This window comes from Thunnus albacares, chromosome 4, assembly GCF_914725855.1.
Source record: "Thunnus albacares chromosome 4, fThuAlb1.1, whole genome shotgun sequence".
Lineage (NCBI taxonomy): Eukaryota > Metazoa > Chordata > Actinopteri > Scombriformes > Scombridae > Thunnus > Thunnus albacares.
This window is the reverse complement of record NC_058109.1, coordinates 17304740-17324952: the sequence shown is the minus strand read 5'-3', so window position 1 is coordinate 17324952 and position 20213 is coordinate 17304740. Positions and strand designations below refer to the sequence as shown.

At 39.8% G+C, this 20213-nt stretch overlaps 1 protein-coding gene across 10 annotated transcripts in view; it reads right to left on the bottom strand.

Moving 5' to 3' along the window:
• Nucleotides 1-20213, bottom strand: part of cacna2d2a (calcium channel, voltage-dependent, alpha 2/delta subunit 2a) — a 155715-nt gene that overhangs the window by 127888 nt on the left and 7614 nt on the right. For all 10 annotated transcript variants that reach the window (XM_044347711.1, XM_044347712.1, XM_044347707.1 and 7 more), the window contains one exon: nucleotides 15454-15535. In XM_044347711.1, coding sequence (XP_044203646.1) covers nucleotides 15454-15534 — 81 coding nt within the window. In that variant the 5' untranslated portion in view covers nucleotide 15535. The remainder of the gene's footprint in view (nucleotides 1-15453; nucleotides 15536-20213) is intronic.

The window sequence follows — 20213 nt, the reverse complement described above, 5'->3', positions numbered from 1 at the left end:
TTTCCTAAAGCCAAAGGTGCAACCTCTAATGTCTTGTTTTGTTCCGACCAACAGTCTATAATCCAAAGATATCCAGTTTAATATCATAAAAGACTAAAGAAACCAGAAAATATTCACATTTAAGAAGCTTGAACAAGTGAACTTTAGTATTTTTTCTTGAAAAACGACTTAACTGATTAATCAATTATCAAAATAGTTGGAGATAAATTTGCTGCCAACTGACTTATAGATTCATTGTTGTGGCTCTAGTCAAAAGAATATAAAGCCTTTTTATTGCTGTGTGTGTTTTTCTGTGGGAAGTCTACCCTTGACTGTATTATTCACAAGAGTGAATAATGGGAATAATGTAACTCTCACAAGAGTGAATAATATAGTCTATATAGTATCAGTGACTACAGCCATCAGTAAGCCATTAATAAGCTAGCAACTATGATAAAGCTAATACAGAATACAAAGAAACAAAAGCCCTTTTTGCAAACAATTTTTCATAGCTGAGTTAAATGCTTTTTTCTAAGCCATTATCAGGACAAGTTGTGTTTGTGCTTGAAGTACACTTCTACTGGCTTCATGGCGTGCGGTCACTATTCAACTGTCTCTGTTGTTGCTCTGTGGTACTGCAAATTATTATGTTTCTTTGCTGTTGCGGTGACAACATTTCTCCTGGTGTTTGAGTGCGTTGTTCCTCTGCTTTAATCCCAAAATCTGAACTGAACTCTTTCAGTTATAAATCATAGTCATTCACAGTAGCCACTAGTCATTTATAGGTGCGTGGTACCATCACATCTGTCATGTGGAGGGCAGACACTCCACATGTATAACTGTCAACATATTTAACTGTCAACTCTCCTGATTTCCATTGTTTTTATCATATTTTACGGTGATTTACCTATTACATTAAACATCACTGTGGCTTTATACCTCAGGATTTGCAGATGTAATTCATGTGAAACTATTTTGAAATTAAATCTAGAAGTATTTGGAGTTGTATACTGTGAGGGGTTGATTTAAACATTTAACTTCATTTAACTTTTAATCCTAAAAGTGTGGATTGTATCAGATCCCACATTTGACTATATGTCTCTTATTGTACAGTATTTGGCTTCCACATCTGTTAAGTTTGCATCTAACAAGTAAGCAGTAACCCTAATGGTTTGACAAAATGCAGGTCCCCCCATTATTCTAAACAACAGCCAGTAAAAATGTCTTCTGACAAGACTGAAATTTTCTTTTGGCGGCTCTTCAGTGAGAGTTACATTAAAGTATGTCGCACAGAGAGAGCGAGAATTGCACGATTGACCTCAGCCTTGGCTATCAACTCACACAGAGACTGTAGAGTTGAGTCACACAGAGAGCTGTGACTAAAAGCTGCTAATTTGAGTGCAGCAGTCCACTAGATATGGAGAGACTCTAGCTGTGTTACATGACTTTTGAGACAATAGTCAACCGTATCTTAATGGCATAAGAGCAACAGAAAAACAAGTGACTAACAGCCATTTCAAAAATAGACATGCGTAGACAGGGTCATGGTAAAAAGGACAATTGCCTTAAGAGTGGATAAACCTTGGAGAGAGTCTGGCCCGCAGAGTCAGTGTGCAGTTTGCATGTCTGTGGGTCATTAGCGCGTGACGATTGGTCTTGTTAGTAGAGTTGAGGTGCTGAGAGGAGTCTCAGCAGAGGGCTTCACAACTCCTCACATTTAACTTTGAATTTTACATTGCAGACCCTGGGGGTCATGCAGGGTTTATATTACCGGCAGACGAGAGTGTTCCCAACCACCAATATGAAGAAATACACAAACACCCCTGAGCCACCTTCGGTTGCCAAAATCTCTTCACGAATACACCACACTGGCAAGCAAAAAAGGGATTTTACGGTCAGTATACATACATGTCTTTTTCCTTAAGATATGACTGTAACTGAATCTTTTTCTAATGTACACACACCTAAGCTCCACACAGGCACACACACATGCCTCGTGACACACACACGCTCTTGTATCCTTGCATCCGTATTACATTTTGAGGCTCAATCAGTCCTGGATGGACTATTTATCCTCCTCATTTGATGCTAAATCCTATCGAATACAAACAGCTTTATCCCTTTTCCCGCTCTGAAGACCAGTAACGTCATCTTTATCTGGAGCAGTTACAAACACACACACACACACACACACACACACACACACACAATATACAAATGCACCTAGATCAGTTCAGCTGAGTGCAACTGAATAATTCATACAAGGAAAATTTATAACAAGCCTTCATTACGGACAGAGACAAATGTTCGTTTTAGTATGGTACAAGAACTATGAGACAGGCCTTAACTAAAATGCCACCCTATAAGCAATGACCCATTACCATTTCATTGGCATGCAGAAATAAATTACACAAGAAATCAGTCTGAAATTAACTCTGCAAAGCTATAATTGTTTCCTGCCATAAAAAAAAACAGCACAACACATGAGCCCCTCTAAATGATGAATGTCATTTGAAATACACAGTAAAGGTCCAGACATAAGTGTTAAAATTAACAATGGGAGTTCAAACCCAGTCTGAGTAACGAGGCACTTTGTGGTAGGTTGTGTCCCCCTTCACACATCACAATGATCTTTAAATTTTGAATGACGGACTCGTATTTGTACTCAAGATGATGATAGAAACATTGTGTCATTAACTTTGAATGATTAAGTGTGAGGCCATGCTACTGTCTCATATGGGTTATTGGCAGTCGTACTGTTTGTCCAGATGGAACAGATTGTGGACTACTGTCTGAATACTGCCAATCCAATATTGCAACATAAGTGTGATGTGAATAGGTTGAAAAAATATATTAGCTTTCGGGAAATAACCTCTTTTTTATAGATTGAAAACGGCTGTAAAATCTATCCAGACATGGCGGTGCCACTGTCAATTTATGAAGCAAGTTTCTTTCATATTTGACCAAAGTTTTACAATTGCTGTTTAAGGTCCTCTTACTCACATGTTCTGGAGCTTATAACATTTTAATATCTATATGTTTTAAGCTGATGGTGAGACAGCATTGCCATTTTGTTTCACTTCATTAATCCAGATTTTGTGTTCGTATTGTTTTATTTTGTTTTGCCCTAACCAGTCAGTGACGTATCTGTGCTGCCAACATCATTTGACACTGAAGCTGCGGTAGCGCTCACTAGGAGCAATTCACTAAATGTTTTCCATATTGATCAAAGGATTATGCTGTAGGCAACTACTCTCATCTATGAAAGATTTCTGCTGTTATTTTTAATAGATGCAGCTAGGTAGCTAGCTAGCAGACCCTGAACAACACCCTGACAATGCACAACACCGGATCTATTTGAATCACTGAACACATATGAGGTGTGGGCGGCAATTCAGAAGGTCTTCTGAAGGCTACTATGGCTCCATGACACCTGAGCAAACTGTCTGCTGATGAAGACTGTGTGATGTGGTTTGAAAGCTCTGAAACAAACAAGTAGGTGGAACCTTGGTTTGAGATTGTTTTGTCAACTGTTTCCAAGGTCAAGAATGAGCAGTCAAACCACCTTCAGGCTTGCTAAAAATTTATGTAACATTATTTCACCCATTGTGTTGTCTTTTTGCGTGGCTCTGTCTTGAATAGCAGTGGTGAAACAGTATGTGGGTGAGCATGTAAAGAAAAAAAAAATACCCACACATATTCCAGACATGACAAACACAAAACCTCTCTACCGATGTATTTAAAAAAGGCAGTTATTTAAAAAATGTGATGATATTTTGGTCAAATATCGTACAGTTTATCCACCTGCCCTCTTAGTTTGAGAGTTTAAAGTATTTTAATCTAAAAGCTGTTTGTGTGTCAGCATGTGCCAGTGGTATGCACACATATTAAACTGTAAATACAAGTGCACAGGGGGGTGCATGTGTGGGTGTATTTGTATTAAAGTGGTCCTATACGCAGTTAAATTTAGCCATCATAGACTCAGTGAGTGTATGCCAAATTACAATGAGAAAAGACTTCCTACTGTAGTACTTACAGCACAGCGCGTTATGTGTGTGGGTGCAGGTAACACAGTAGGATGAGGTAAGGTCTCAGTGGATTACTGAACAACCTCTAGAGGAGACAATAAGAGGCCGTCAGGGGGAGGAGAGGGGAGAGGCCAGATTAATGAAATATGAATGTGTTTACTGGATGGCTGTCATGACAGCCTACTTGATGGCTGAGGGATATTAAAAACACACAGTGCAGCTGATGGCTTCACCTACACTGCAGCGACCCCAGCCATCTTCAGACACAGCTCTAATCAGCATACAACTCGCAATCACAATCACCCACAGAAATTATCATCATCACATTCTTCATCACCATTTCCATCCTCGCCATCGCCGCCTGTTCATCGACATTATCGCTTTCATCGTGCAGCAGAATCACGCCGCCGCAGGAAATTGAAGTTGGCCAGATCAATAAATACAATATAAAAATTAAATTAGCTGCCAAGATGAGGTGAAAATGAGTGTTAGGACTGGAAAGGGAGACGTAACGCTATCCAGTCAAAACAATTTACAAAAAAAAAAAACAAAACAAAACACATTTTTGACACACAAACAATATGGTGAGAGCCATTCCTTCCTGTTATGGATTTAAGAGCGAGTTAAAAGAGGTGAGACACGTTATGCTTTGATGTGTGTACCTGTCTGTGCGTGTGCATGTGTGTGCGTGACCATGACATCATTTCTGCGGTGTCTAATCAAGGAGAAAGGGAGCTGGCTTTTGCAAGAGGGCTGTAATGGAAACACAATTGACCTGCTTTAATAAGAAAAACATGATACCTGCACTTTACCCACACTTTCACAGAGACACAGAACACCTCCACATCACCTGCGACGACACACGGCCTCACCACCTGCAAACAGATCCGAATGTATCTCCGCTCTTTTGAAGTTTTATCTTTTCTCAGTGAAGGATGGCGATTTGGTGCACGGCAAAAACTCCATCTGTTCATTTCAATATGAATGGGCATGTAAGTTTGGTGCTGCTGGAGCGGCAGAGATGTGAAATTGCGGATGGCATGCAGAGCGGCCCCGACACGCAGGGTTAATTCAAACCGCCTTTGATGTCTGTCTGTGTGTGAAATGAGCTGGTGGTCCAGAGTTCATACAAACACACGCGTGAGCACATACATGCACGGTCGCACGCGCATATACACGTGTTGTAATCATCACACTAGAAAACTCAAGAGACCACTCGTGTGGCTGCATGAATCCAACCACACAGCTCATATCGTAAACTGTATAGCACTACACACCGATGAAAACTTGTCTTAACAGTGTCAGTGAGCGATCTTAAATCCATTGCACTATCCAGGATTTAACTCCTGAGCATCCCCAAACATTCACTCACATGCCATCCACATTCACATGACAATGGAGGCTAAGCTGCCTGTAGGCAAAGACAGACTGCTGGTTTACACACACAGTCTATGTAAAGCAGATGCTGCAGCTACACAGCAACAATAGAATGAAAATTCAACTCTCACATATGTATATATTAAAAAAAACACTGACGATCATTTTATTTTTCCACGTGTGATTTATTTCTGCATATCCCCAACGTTGCAAAGCCTGGAAAATTACAACTATACAGTCATTAATGTGATAATTATAGCGAAATTACATTACATTAAATAAATGCATTTAGCTTGATTGTTGTTTAGAAATAAATGCTGAGTGGTAGTTATTACAGTGTTGATGCTAATTTAAATAGCAATGTCATACTGTAGCTGCACTAGTGGACCAACCACTACATCTAAACTGTAAAAAAAAAAAAAAAAAAAAAAGTAAACAAGAAGTCAGTCCTCATGCCAGAATTATTAATAAACAAACTCTGCACTTGAATTTCAGTTTACTTGGCAAGCTATTAGAAGTCCGGCCAATTATAAAGAGCCAACCACTGTGTCCATGAATATAAACAGTGGGTTTATTTAAGCATATAATCATTGATTTGTTTTTTTTGTGGTAGGCTACAATTAAATCTTTTTCAAAGTGGAGCTATTATTAAAATAGCACAAAACACAGCAGCAATATATATATATGTATGTATATATATATGCTGGATTGCAGAAAACTTCTCAACAAGTTGATGAGAACAGAAATTATAAGCACTTTTTAGTTTTACAAAGTAAACTGTAATATTGGTCCGGGGGAATGGAAAAGTTTCTCATTATCTTTGAATTTTACTGTGAAATAACCTGTACAGGGAGGTAATGATGTTCTTTTTTTTCTCTAATCAGTCTAATGTGTGATGGTGACTTCCAGGCCTTTTACTACATCCTGCTTTGAGATTCATCAATATTTTATGCTCGCCTGCATTTATGAGAGACTCTCAGCTCCACAAGATTTGATGGTCAAAAAATGGCAATAGTAGGCTATTATGTCCTTGTTTGCTTTTGTAAAAATCATAACTATGAATGAGCAGGGGTATAATTGTATCAGTGCAAGCAATATGGCAATTTTAACAAAACTATTCACTTATGCATTTTTGTGTTTGTGTGCAACCCTCTACATAGTACTAATTTGTTTTGCCACACTTTGTGTCAAACACAATTTGTAGGGAGGTGGTTGGGATGGATGGTGTGCACACAAAGTGCCTGTGGTTGGTGTTGGTTAAGTGTAAAACTACTCATACTTTAATTGCCACAAGTGGGTATTTTATGGAATACAAATTAAATATGTCGTCAGTGAATGTTTTATGTTTTAGAGATACGTTCTGTATGGTCATTTTGTGACTTGGCAGATATGTTAATTAAAAACGTTTCCTCATTATGTAGATAAAAACGTAATTCGAGTGGCATTACGTCTCACTGAAAAAAATATTCGCTGTTGAAAATTAGTAATTTTTATCAACGAGACAGAGTTAATATATGTGTGTATTGTATGTGTGTTTGCAAATATAGTATATGTGTGCAAGCATGCACATGAGAGAGTATATGTGTAACACAGCAATTGTAGTGGTGGAGCACAAATCCCATCAAACAACGGAGCCCTGGGAAAAGGGCCAGAGGCTGAGATGAGAGTGAGTCCAGCTCGAAGCCAAAGAAGGGGGTGGATAGATTGTGAAGGGAGGGGAAGCTTCTCTACCAGATTTTACACAGAGAGAGAGAGAGAGAGAGGAGAGAGAGAGAGAGAGAGAGAGAGAGAAAACAAGGCAGAAGAAACAAAGTGAGCTAGGTAGCACTTCTGAAGGCCCCTCTCAGATGGCAGTAGAGAGTCCTTACTGCCTACATGATCAAAAATTAAAACGCTTCTCTAGGACTCATCCAGCATTTGAGAACCACCCACCGCTGAGGCAAGCCAATTAAAGTTATTCAGAACTGTGACCAATCAATCACAGACTAGTGCAGGTGGAGGGGGAAGAGAAGAAGAGGAGGACAAAACCTCTGAGACTTCAGTGCACCCAAACTCCCTCACATGCAAACACAAAAACAGCCATAAAAAAAAAACAAAAAAAACAAAAAACAAATATATTTTGTTCACAATGGAGAAAAACGTCACACCTACCACTTCACACATAGAGAAGCACTCCCTCTGCAGTGGAATGAATAAAGCACTTCACACCTGGAATTTTCTAGGGCATCACGCCACTCTACATTACCACTGCAACCCACTCAGGGAACTGTACCCATTTTTTTTTTTTTCTTTCTGTCAAGCACAGATAGCACCAAAGACACGTCATGTGCTTCCTAGAACATCAAACAGAAGACGACCAAAAATTACACAAGCATGCGCAAGATACGCTGTGCAAATAATAGTGTAAAAAAAATGGAGACAAGGAGAAAAGATTTGCAGCGTAGGCAAAATAAAGCATCTTCCTCTGACAGGGCTAGAGCTTTACCAGACCTCTAATCCTATTTTGACACATAATGCTATATTGTCTGCCTTTAAACAAGTGCAAGGCCTTATTCCCCCCCCCAAAAAAAGTCGCTAGTAGCATGAATGCATCTGAATTCATCAATCAACGATTACCGACATAAATAAAGTCCCCAAAATGTACCACAGTGAATGTCGGTGAGATTCAGACACTCAGGTTATCTCTGATTGTTCAACGCTGACACTAAAGGGGCTTTTTTTTTTTTTTACCCCCGATGGACCTTTACAGCTCCATCCTGGTAATTCACTGCATTGGAACCAACAAGCACACCGAGTGATATACAGTAAGATGTTTTATAATGTGCCCAGAGAGCACTTAACATCCTGAGCACACAGCATTCACTATGTAGCAGTATGTCTTTAAAGCCTGCATGATTGATTTCAGTCAGCTGGCTTTAACCTGAAGATAAAAAAGAAACACTTTTGTTTCAAGGCTATCTAGGAACTGAAAAATCTGCTGATGTTTTCTTGACAGTTTCTAGATAAAATATCTGTGAGGAGAGATGAAATATACCCTACGTAAGTAATGGTTGGGTTATATTTTATTATTATAAGAATTCCAATTTTTGAAAACCTGCTATTTGCAGAAAGTTATCATTCAAATTAAATGTTACAATTTTGGAGGTTTTTTTGCGATGGTCTGTTTTAGTTTCAGCATAATAAAACTTTTTCTGCATGTTGGGTAAAAATATCAGCAGTCGATTACGGTTATAAAATAAAAAAAATAAAAAAAACATAATACGAAACTGGAGATAGGGCAATGACACTATATAATCTGGTTCTAGTTTTTCTAAACTGTCACATTTTTATTGCACAGCTATTTCAAGTAATTCCCTCTAACACCAACCGGGGATATCTGCATGCAGGGCTGCGCTCTGCAGATATATGTATTTTCATTTATATAAACACCGCTAACCAGTGCCAGGCCATCAAGCCGGGAAGCTGAGGAATCCTTGTAACCTTCCCCAGTGTCAGAAAACCAATAAAAAGGCAGAAAAATAAATACTCTGTGTTTGTGTGCCCTTCTGTTCTCCTTTCAGCCCAGGGGAGTCTGAGGCTGGGAGTAATGGTGCTGACCAGCTCTCACACTGCTTAATGCTCAGCTTCCTACTGGTTTTATGTGCTTCTAATGTCCGCAGTTATTTTCTTGTGTGTTTTGATTTTGTTTGGGGTAAACACACAGTAAATGCTAGACACACAGACAGATAATTATTTGCATTACACGAAAGATACACAACATGACCCCTCACTCTAGTGAATGGTTAATGGTTAATGTCTGAATGGCAATGCGGCCAGGTTTAAAAATCTAGACAGTGTATCCATTCGCACACAGAAATGGAAGATGACTAGACTAGACAGAATCTATTTCTGAAAATCATGTATCACAATTAGAGACGAAATTGTTGTTCAGAATGGCAACACTTGAAGGCGGAGGGAAGAGCTGTGAAATGAGTGTGAATGTCTAATAGTCGGTTTTGCAAAGTTACAGAAATGGCTGCACACCACCTGCCTGATCCAGCGACGGAAAAGGTGTGCGAGGGAGTTAGGTTCCAAAGCTTTTCGACTGTCTGACAAGAACTTGTTATGGAGTATGCTGGCCCCTTCAGACTGACATCAGCACTGCGTGAAAAAACACAGCTCTCTCACTCATATAAGGGGCCGTTCCATTAGCACAGTGGTCATCTGGTGAAAAAAACATTTGCCAGACCACCATGCAGCGTCATTCAGCGAGGTGATGCATTCAGCAATCAAACATGTGCAAACGCACATTCCTTATAGATTACTTTGTAACGTGAACGCCGAATTACTGTTTCTGTTGCAATTGTCGCAATGAGAGTAAATAATTATAACTTCTTCTTCTTAATATGCAATTCACTCAGTGTTTTGGTGTCTTATAAGCCTTCAAAACACATGTTCTGTTACTGAAACTGGACTTCCTGGAAACACAGCCCCACTAACGCAGCCCCTTGCACTGTTTTAATAATGGGCTGCTTTCGGTCTGAGCACCAACTTACACTGTTGAGGACTGTCAAGTACTGAAAGCCGGCATCATTTGTCTGGTCAGATTCATAGTATTGCATACTTATTCTTTGGTCAGAGTAAATCAGTATCGTGCCAGTTTTAGACCATTTTCATTGAAGCTATGTTCTTGTATGTGTTAAGACATTTGAGAAATAAACAAATTTTGAACTCTCTGTTTAGTTTCAATTCTGCTTCAGGAGTGATACAGTATATCAAGTGCTTCCAGTACACATAATCAATCACAAATTGTTAAGGTGGCAACACCAGCAGGTCCTGATGGAAAGAAAAAGAAACACTGTAATCATGGTTTTGTTTTTTTAACAGTGTGTGTACGCTGTTAAAAAAACAAAACCATGATTACAGTAGATTGCTCAGCTAAACATTGCAGACAAAAACCCTGACCATGAAAATGTTTGAATTCCTGAAAGGCATTATGATCTGTTATTTGAAAAAAATGAGTTTTTACCAGCTGACAATACTTTGGCAAAATTTACTGCTGTTGCAGTTGAGCTAAAATTGTAGTGATTTATTCATTAATTTCAACATGAGGACCTCAGTAAGAGTAAACCAAGGTGTGTATTGATGCATGTTACACAATGACCGAGGGACACTTAAGACAAGCAGGCAGGAGAGAAAATACAGAAAATTATCTATCCTGCAGAAATAGCCTGTGATGTTTCACTCAGCCAGATAACAAGCTGCTGTTGTGTAGGGTCCAGGCCAGAAGATTGGGCGCGGGGGGGCTGGGGGTGCTGAGTCCTCTCTCCCTCTCTCTCTCTCCTTTAAAGGTAACTGCTCATGGTGGGAGGAGGGACATTCAGCTCTTCCTGTAAACTGTCTACAGGCATAAGGAGCTTTTAAATCAAGAAACAAATGGCAGTGATCTGCCCTCACATCACCCTCCACTGATGGATCTGCACAGCGAGAGAGCAAGAGACAGAGAGAGAGAGAGAGAGAGGAAAAAGGGAAAGAGAGGTGAAGCTTTAAAAAGTCAGCTTTAGGAAGTAAGGAGGGGGGCCATGGAGTAAGAGCAGGGGTGATGTCTAGTATAGCGCTGGGCATTTGAGACAGATTATTGGAAATTTCTGTAGTCAGCGATAGTGAGTAAATCCACCGGTGCACTTTATAGAGATATCTGTTTGTTGAGGCCGGCTGTCTTGGCCGTGAGCAACCTTCTTTTTCCAGGAAGCAGAGTGAAGGTTCGGAGAAGTACGAGAAACATTTGGTATTGTGTTCAGTCCGCATACAACTTCTCCCCCGAGTCATGAAAACACACCTGTGCTGATCAAATTGAACCAGCAGCTTCTGCAATGTTAAAGACAAAAAGGAAAACTTACCACACACACACACACACACACGCTCATGCATACACTCGCATTGGAAGGACTAGTGGCAAGAAAGTCTGTGCTGAACTGAGATAAACCTGCAGCCAGCATGTGGCCAGTAGGCCGACTGATGCAGTGTTGACAAAGAGACACACAGAGTGAAGGGCAAAAGTGACAGAAAGACCAAAAATAAAATGAAGCTGCCTTTCTCCAGGCCTAGTTCGTTTCGGTGAATCCCACGCCCATTAATTGGTGCTCTGTCTTCCCGCCCTGCTTCCATGTGCGGGTATATTGATCTTAATGTGCATCCTTCTCAGGTTTCCAGTAATCAAGAGCAGCAAACGGCAGAGGGAGAGGGCGTGGAGGCGGAGCAGACAGATCCTCAGAGTTCAGCGTTGTAAAGTGTCAGGCTGAAGCGAGGAGTTCAGAAGCAGTCATGTGCACCACGCTAAATTATTCACGCTGATTAGACTCTTCCTATTGAAATGAATTTGAGAGAGTTCAGCATATGCTGCACGCCATCGCCATTTAAGAGGCTTGCTAAATTGAAACTGAGGAAATTGCCATGGGTTTATGTGCATGTGTTTTCAAGTATGTATAAGACAGTGGTGGAATGTAACTACCTATATTTACTCAAGTACTGTACTTTGTGCAATTTTGAGGTACTTGTAGTTTACTTGAGTATTTCCATTTTATGATACTTTACACTTCTACTCCACTACAGTTTAGAAGAAAATATCGTTCTTTTTACTCCACTACATTTGTTTAAAGCTATAGTTACTAGCTATTTTAAAGATTAGTAGTCGGGGACTCTTGATATGTTTCAGATGTTTATGAGTCATCGGCAGTTCCACCGAATATAGATTTCCCCTTTAAAGATTTCAGATGGTTTCATTTAAATAACTGTTGGAGGCCCAAAGAGGTAAAATTATCCAATATTTAAAAAAAAATAGCAAAGATTAGAGAAAAGTTTTTAAAAAAATAAAATAAAATTTGTGAAACAGAACTCAGTTTTTTCTCATTTCCTCTTCTATACATCATCTCTTGGCTCCTTTACCTCATGACCCACAGGGTAGGAAGCTATCTGTGTACTGTAGGTAAGTGTTAGCTAGCTCCATCTCAACCAGCCACAACAGTAAAACGTGATCTTGTAAAGGACATGAAACCACCACTGGTATAAAAGCATCTCTCTGCATGTGTGCAATTATCTTACAGTACAGTGAACACGTGTGTCCACCTGATGTTTTAATATCTACATATTAATATTATCTGTCTGCATCTCTGATAAACCATCAAATCACTGTAATGACAGTACGTGGGTGTAGGCGCGCTGCTCATGTGTGCCTATTAAACCTGCTCTGAGTAAGCCTGAGGATATAGAAACAATGGCAGTGTCCAACGCCGCCTCTCATCATCACACACTGTAACACATCAAACACAGCAGCACAGGGGATAATGAGGAGGATAAGGACTATAAACAGCATCCGTCTGCTCACATTCAAATTTACCAATTCTCGTCCTTCCCCTCTATCACTTCATCCATCTTAAGTAGTTTGACTCTAAATATACACACAAAACCGCCCGAACATCCATCTCAATTGTCAAGCCATTCTTCATCCTTTCTCTCTCTAAAAAACCCTCCTCCTCCGCTCTAAAAACCGCCCACTCTCCTTGTCTATCCGCGCTCCACACTCTTCCATTCGAAACTTCCAACTCCTCCGATACATCACTCACCCTCTATCTTCCTTTCTCTCACTCCCCCGGGGAAGAATAACATCTTGACCAAACCTGGGCAGAATATCTTAGAATGTAGTTGTTAACATTTAAATAACTTGAGTTTTATTTATTTATGGAGAAACTTGGGGAACAGTATGCAAAAAAAAAACATCTAAATATTTTACATCCCTGTGTTGTTTTTTAAGTCGACCAATTCAACATGTGTTCAACTATTTATGCTGCCCTATTATTGCCTTTCTCTCTCTCTCACACTGGCTACCTCGCTTTCTCAAAAAGAACTGAACAGATCGCAATATATTTAACTTACTTCCTTGTCTCTTTCCATGTAAGACAAACTCAAAAATAATTTGCACACACTTTACATTTTTTTTGTCTGTGAGAATAAACTACGCATGAAGAGAAAGGGGGCGCAGAGGGAGGCAATCTTGTTACCAGCCGGCATAGCCCTGGGAAGATTTCTATCAGACACACGTATAGAGAGAGGCATCCATTTAGAAAATGGCTTTTCTAGGCATGCTGGGCCATTTAGCACACCCTGTGACGACTCCTGTTTGGGGCCATGATAAATGTTCTTTCACACCCGCCCTGCGCTCACAGTCAGGCCAGCACACACACATGCACACACGGCCATATGGGCACCCTACACAGAACATCACTGGGATGGACGTAATGTTTTTTCAGAGAGACCGGCTTCATTGGAACGTCCCCAACTTGTTGGGTTTGGCCTACAGAGAAACCTCAGCCACCTGTGGACTTGTAGTAAATGAGTTTCAATCCACAGACCTTAAAGTCCACTGAGCATTTAACGTCATGTCAACATCCAAGGGTCTCATTAAGCTCAGGATCATTCGACGATGTACATCCCAGTTCTACAAGAAGCAGTCAAGAGACATTGTAACATATTTAAATCATACATACAGTAAATTCCTCTAAATATCATAGAACTGAATAAATTACTCAATGAATTGGTTGATCAACAGAAAAAATAATAAGCAGCAACTTTTTTCAAGCAAAAAAAAACAAACTATACTTCTCCATGCTAACGCTTTGCTGCTTTTCTTTGTCTTATGTGACAGTAAACTTGACATCTTTGGGTTTCAGACTGTTAGTCAGAGAAAACGAGCCTCACCTTCAGCTTTAGGAAATTGTGATGGACATTTTGTGCTGTGCTGGACCAAGTGATGAATAGATTTATTGAGAAAATAACTGAAAATTGAAAATAATAAAAGATTATTACTACCAAAGTCTGAATCCACACTAAGTTACATCGTACATCCAGGAAAAAGTAGTGAAAGTTCATAGTAGTTGAGACAATTTGTGACTTTGTGGTGAAAACAACTGGCCTTCAAGTTTAGTGATTTTATTAAATGTTCAGATATGTTGAAGGATGATGCGCCTCTTTATGGATTGAGAAAATTCTCTTACAACTCTTTCAAAATCCCAATGGGTTCAGAAATACACCGAGCTTAGATCAGCACTGTTTTTCATCATTCCTGTAAAGATGATATTTTGGAGATACACATTTTTTTCTCATAAAAATATACTAAGCTTTCACCTTGAAACCCTATTTTGGAAGTTTACTGCAATTTAGAAATCCACATGGCACAGTGGGAATACAATTTGTACAAACTGCAAAAGGTAAATGTTTTGATGGATACAGGTAAACATTCTCTCTTAGGTTTTCTTTACACCGGATGAGTGCTAAAAATCAACCTTATCTTATCTTATTGTCTTAGTGTCTGTCTAATATCCAGTAATGGTCATTAACCTTTACACCGGCACAATCCCTGTCAACTCACTTCCTCCTCTCTGGAAGCCATCAATGTCGCCATCACACTAACCACTGTTACCGCTAGCATTAATGTCGCCACAGGCACCATACCGGCTGGATGAATCACACTCACCCATACAGCAATAATGAAGCGTTTATCTCAGGGTGCATTACAAACCCTGGAAACACGGTGAACACGCGCATACGGCAGAAATATGATGAAACACTGTCAATCACACTCCGCTCGGCCATCTGCTCTACCACGAGACAGACACAACCTCATACAAGAACGCAGACTCAAACAACCAACACCATATTCTGCAAAATGTGTCCGTCTTGACAAGTCATTTAGTGTTACAATTTAAAAATCTCTTTTTTCTTAAATCAAGTGAAGAGATTTTACCAGTTACATAAATTTTTTTCCCACTGTATCTTTACTTTGAGGTCAATCCAGAAGTATCAGGAAAAGTATCTCGGGGGAGAATCATCTCAGAGAATATATTATGTAAAGACTTAATACTAAAACTGAATGTCTTTTAAAAGATCAACATTTTTTGCAGTGCTCATAAAAAACACAGTGTCTCACAGACACACACTTGGGAGCTTATGTTGTACAACCTCGCCCAGTGAAATCTTGCTGATTAATAATGCAGGAAAATGCGCATCGTCACATGCGAGCGTGACGTCAACTTACCGATCTCATCTGCTGAGTTCCGGTGACGTGCTGCAGAACCTTTTCCAGCTCCTTCTCAATGCGTCCAGCCCAGTGAATCATTCTGGAAAATAAAAATACGACATTTTCAATCCGCATCACTTTACATTATCACCTGAACATGTCATGCTTATGTCACAGCGTTTGTTTCTCTGTCTTGACATGTGATTGAGTGGATGTGTACAACTGTGAGAGACACTACGAGACACAGAGAGTGAGTCTCCCCCCATTTTTGTGTATCTCTTTTTCTGTTGGCAAACTGCCACACTCTCCCCCTTTCCGGTTCGCTATCTGGAAGTATCCGTCTCCTATCTCTTCTAATGTCTGGGTTAGTCATCAGCACCTTCTTCCCCCATCACATCTTGCATATATCTGGTCGGCCCCGGCAGGACTGGCAGCGAACGTGCCTGTCTTGGCTCGGTTGGGATCAGCAGCTCTGCAATAAAACTGCTCAGGTCTGACAGAAGTGCACCCTAAGCAGGAGCTGATCTCTGTCAGACAGAGCCAAGTTTGGAATTAAGAGATCAAACGGCTGGAGCTCATCACTGTATATCTCCCAGCAAGCAACAAATGACTTAATGGATAAAGATTTTCACTAGATCATTTTTAAGCAGCAGCAGCGGGGGCCAACCTGCATACACGGCGAACAATCCATGTGTACGGCCAACGAGAAAATTCTTACTGAAAAAAATAAATAATGAAATCTCTCAGCAATCAGATGAATAAATTCTGTCATGTGTTTGTGAGCCAACCACTGACTCGGTGCCAACCTTTTCCTTTTAGCAGCCTGCAGATAGCTAATCACTAGCATCAACAGCACAACACAACAGAGTCGTTTGTCTTTTAATATGATGACGGAGACAAATGTCATCTTTAAATGTCAGATTTGCTCAGAAGACAAGAGGGAAGACAGATTTATTAAATCGCACAAATATGCCAAGCATTGACAGCGCTCGCCAAGCCAGAGTGCGCTTCATCAGGAGAGTAACAGCAGAGCAAACATGCCAGTCAGTGTGCACGCTTGCTGTGTTTATAGGAACAAGATTAAGAGAAAGCAAGAGGGCCTCAAAAAGCAGTGGCTCTCAAACTTTTTCACATGAAGGATCCTAAGCTGATAAAAAATTAGACCACGGACCCCCATTTGATAACATTTTGTCCCCCCATCCCCCCATCTAAAAAATTATTGCTTTTAGATATTTTGTTACAGAAAGTGTATGAAACCCATGACCAAAATAGTAACACATTCTGTCATTGTGTTATTTATGGATGGAATTATAGTAAAAAATAAGTATTCTCTTTTTTGCTGGGGACCCCCTGGACCCCCCTAAAGGACCCCTGGGGGTCCCCAGACCCCACTCTGAGAACCACTGTCCAAAAGGACTGTGCAGAGCAGGACCGCTGGGGAGAGGCCGTTGACTATGAAAAGGTCACCTCGATATGAAATGAAAACAAGCTTACAGTGAGAGCAGAGCCGAGCAGAACGCAGTGATACTAACAGTGAGGGACAATGCCTCTGTCCTCGAGCCAGGCAGACTTCTTATGCAACTTCATTAGTGTACAATGTACACACACACAAGCACACACACACTCAAACACACACACACATATATATACAGCTTTGACAGAATGACGTGCAGAAAGAGTGTCCCGTTATGTCTTAAATTGTGAGTATATATAAATACACACACATCTGGGATCTTGGCAAAGTCACACTTCACAATATTTATCCAATCAATCATCAGAATATTTTTGATTTGATATTGATTATGAAAATTTGGGTATTGCAATATTAAATCTAAGCTGGGGTGGATGTTGTCTATGGCCAAGCAGGTGAATGCAGGTAAGCAGGTAAAGGTATTGTCTTCTCAGTTCATGTCGGCAGAACTACGTTTGGGAACTGTATTCAACATTATCATTTATCTTCTGTCCATATAACCTCCATACAATGATAGAATAGAGATATAATAGTGGTATATGAATCATATGAATATATTGTGGTTCACAGATCCCATGTGAGAATAAATGGTAACAAGTTAGTAAAAATTATAACAGGATGAGACTTTAAATACATTTGTTTAATTGTTTTGTTTTTTTAACACAAAAAAATTGTTTGACTCAACAGGATGAACATTAGCTTGAACTTTACACAATGAGATTTTGAATACTTAATCAAGGTAATACTGTGATTATTGCTGCAATATTAATAACGTCCATGTTGCCCACTCCAAATATGTTTAAGAAAATTATAAACTGTTTAGATTAAGTGTCGTAATTAAAACAAAAGACAACATTTAAGCTGTAAACACAAATCTCTCATTGATATTTAGTCTTGTATTAAAACATTACATCCATCTATCTACCAGTTCTACAGGCAGACTTGCACACATTAGCCTACTCGCTCCTTCTCCATTTTCTAAATCAATTTCATAACATTAAGTACATCAAGTATAATCAATAACATACTTAAATATGCAGACTGACATCCATGACCCACAAACAGGCAGCAAGAATCCGACCACGCAGCCTTATCACAACTGACGTGTATCACACTAGATCATATGAAGCTGTGCTGACAATATTTAAAGCCATAATGCACTCACGTGGCATGTTGCATGGTGGCCTGAGACATGCAGTGAGATTCATGTTGTAAAATCAAAGAGAAAAATATTTCACAGTCACAAATATGCAGAACTCTCCGTTTACTAACAACTACACAGATATCAGGAGGTGCTTGTTTGGTAAATTATGCGCCGCTGCTGAGGCCTAATGTTCAATGAATGCTTTGAGACGCTCTGTGTTGTTAAAGCAGTGATATCTCTTAAAAAAAAAAAAAAGAGAGAGAGAGAGAAGTTGCCATTGTGTACTACACGAAAGCCGACTGATGCCGTCTGGCTCTTTGTAGTCTGGTGTACTATTAAAACTTTGCTATTTGGCTCCTGTGTTTTTGATGTATCCAAACATTATGGAACAGCAGAAAATGCGATGAAATGATTTTGGATGGACGACCTGTGCATCAGCCACACACCGACACTACGTTCATTCTGCTGCAATGGATCTTGTCATTCTGCAAGTGCAACACTGAAATATCTTTCAATATCTTCGAAAAAGGTGGACTACTCATGTATGTGTGGAAATAACAAAATGTGTTGGAAATTAATCTGAGTTTCATACAGACTGTAAAGATATTTTACCTTCCATTTAGATTCCAGTTACTGGCACAGCTTTTCTCCACATAATTTAGTAACGTGGAAATAATTTCCTCATGCACACACACACACACATTACTATGCACATAAACAGCACTGCGGTACACTAACTAAAAAAAAAAAAAAAAACTGACCAGGCTGCCAGGTGGCAAGGTATACATAATGTGCATTTTCTTGGCACTGCTGTCAAAATAGACTAGAGGACATTCTGCCCTTTCTCGTGGACACATTTCCTCAGCTTAAACACACACAAGCTCCAACCTGTGTGTGTGTGTGTGTGTGTCTGGCCTATACACCCAATGGACAGCCACAGCAGCTCCCCATACACTTCAATTAGGTAACTGTCAAAATCTGGCAAATAGCACAGTGACGTGGGTGACACAAAACCCAGTTTTTAAGACCCAGGAGATGACTGAATGTAATACAGACTATGGTTATGGCCAGACTGTTTGTCTTATTTTTATCTGCTTAAACAAGGACACTGAAGAATGACAAGCGCTGACATTAACGTTGCCTTAATACACAGGTAATCTAGCGTAGTTACATCAAATAATGTACTAATCATTTTGAGAACATAAGATGTATTTAGATAAAAAAAACATTGCAGTAAGATCATGAACACAGCATTTAATGACTGACAAGTGTAGATTACAAAATAGCTATTCAAATACAGTAAATATGATTTAAACGTAAGTAATCTAAATGTATTATCCACATTAATTTTCTTTGTTGAGCTCAGGTGATCAAATCAATGGCGCAGCTAATTGTAGTATGAAGTCAGTCGCCAGTTATATGAAGGATTACTGTTTTTCCTTTGAAAGTCACCTTGGCCATAGGGAATAACAAAGCTCTAGAGATTTCAAAGACATGATGGGGGTTGGGGGGGGGGGGGGGGTGTTCATCAGGCAGGAATCATATTGATACTTGTCATTTCTGTGAACCTGACTGACTAATCATGACTACAGGCTGCACATCGTGTTCACATCAGATCACCACGTCATGATCATCATAAACAGGGTGACAGAACATTTTGAAGCGATACTCCATTAACTTGAGTGAGGAACTGTTGCACTCTGGCTTCTTACTGAACAGTAAGTCTGGAAATAGTGTTTTAAATGAAACAACGTTTACTTTTTTTTTTTTTTAAATCACCATTTTTGGGAAAATTACTGTCTTATTTTGAATAGTTCAACGACGCACAGGTGGTAAATTGTTGCAGCAGGCACATTATGTTTAGTCTGCCTCGGTAAGTTATTCAAGGTGAAATTGTTACATTGCTCGCACAATGGGGAAAAAATTGTGCTTTGGATTCAAAGATTATTGCAGACGATTTCCCACTAAGTCTAAGCTCAAATAAAAGTCCCAATAGTTTCTTTCCCTCCCCACAGCTGGATGCTCAGCGACTCTCTGCGCCTGCGGTCACTTGGCTGAAGCAACTGATACTGAATGGCCTCAAGTGCGTCTTTAAATGTCTACAACACTTCTAGTTTCGGGGGCATTTCAAAAAATTAACAGTAATCTTACCTGGAAGCCATA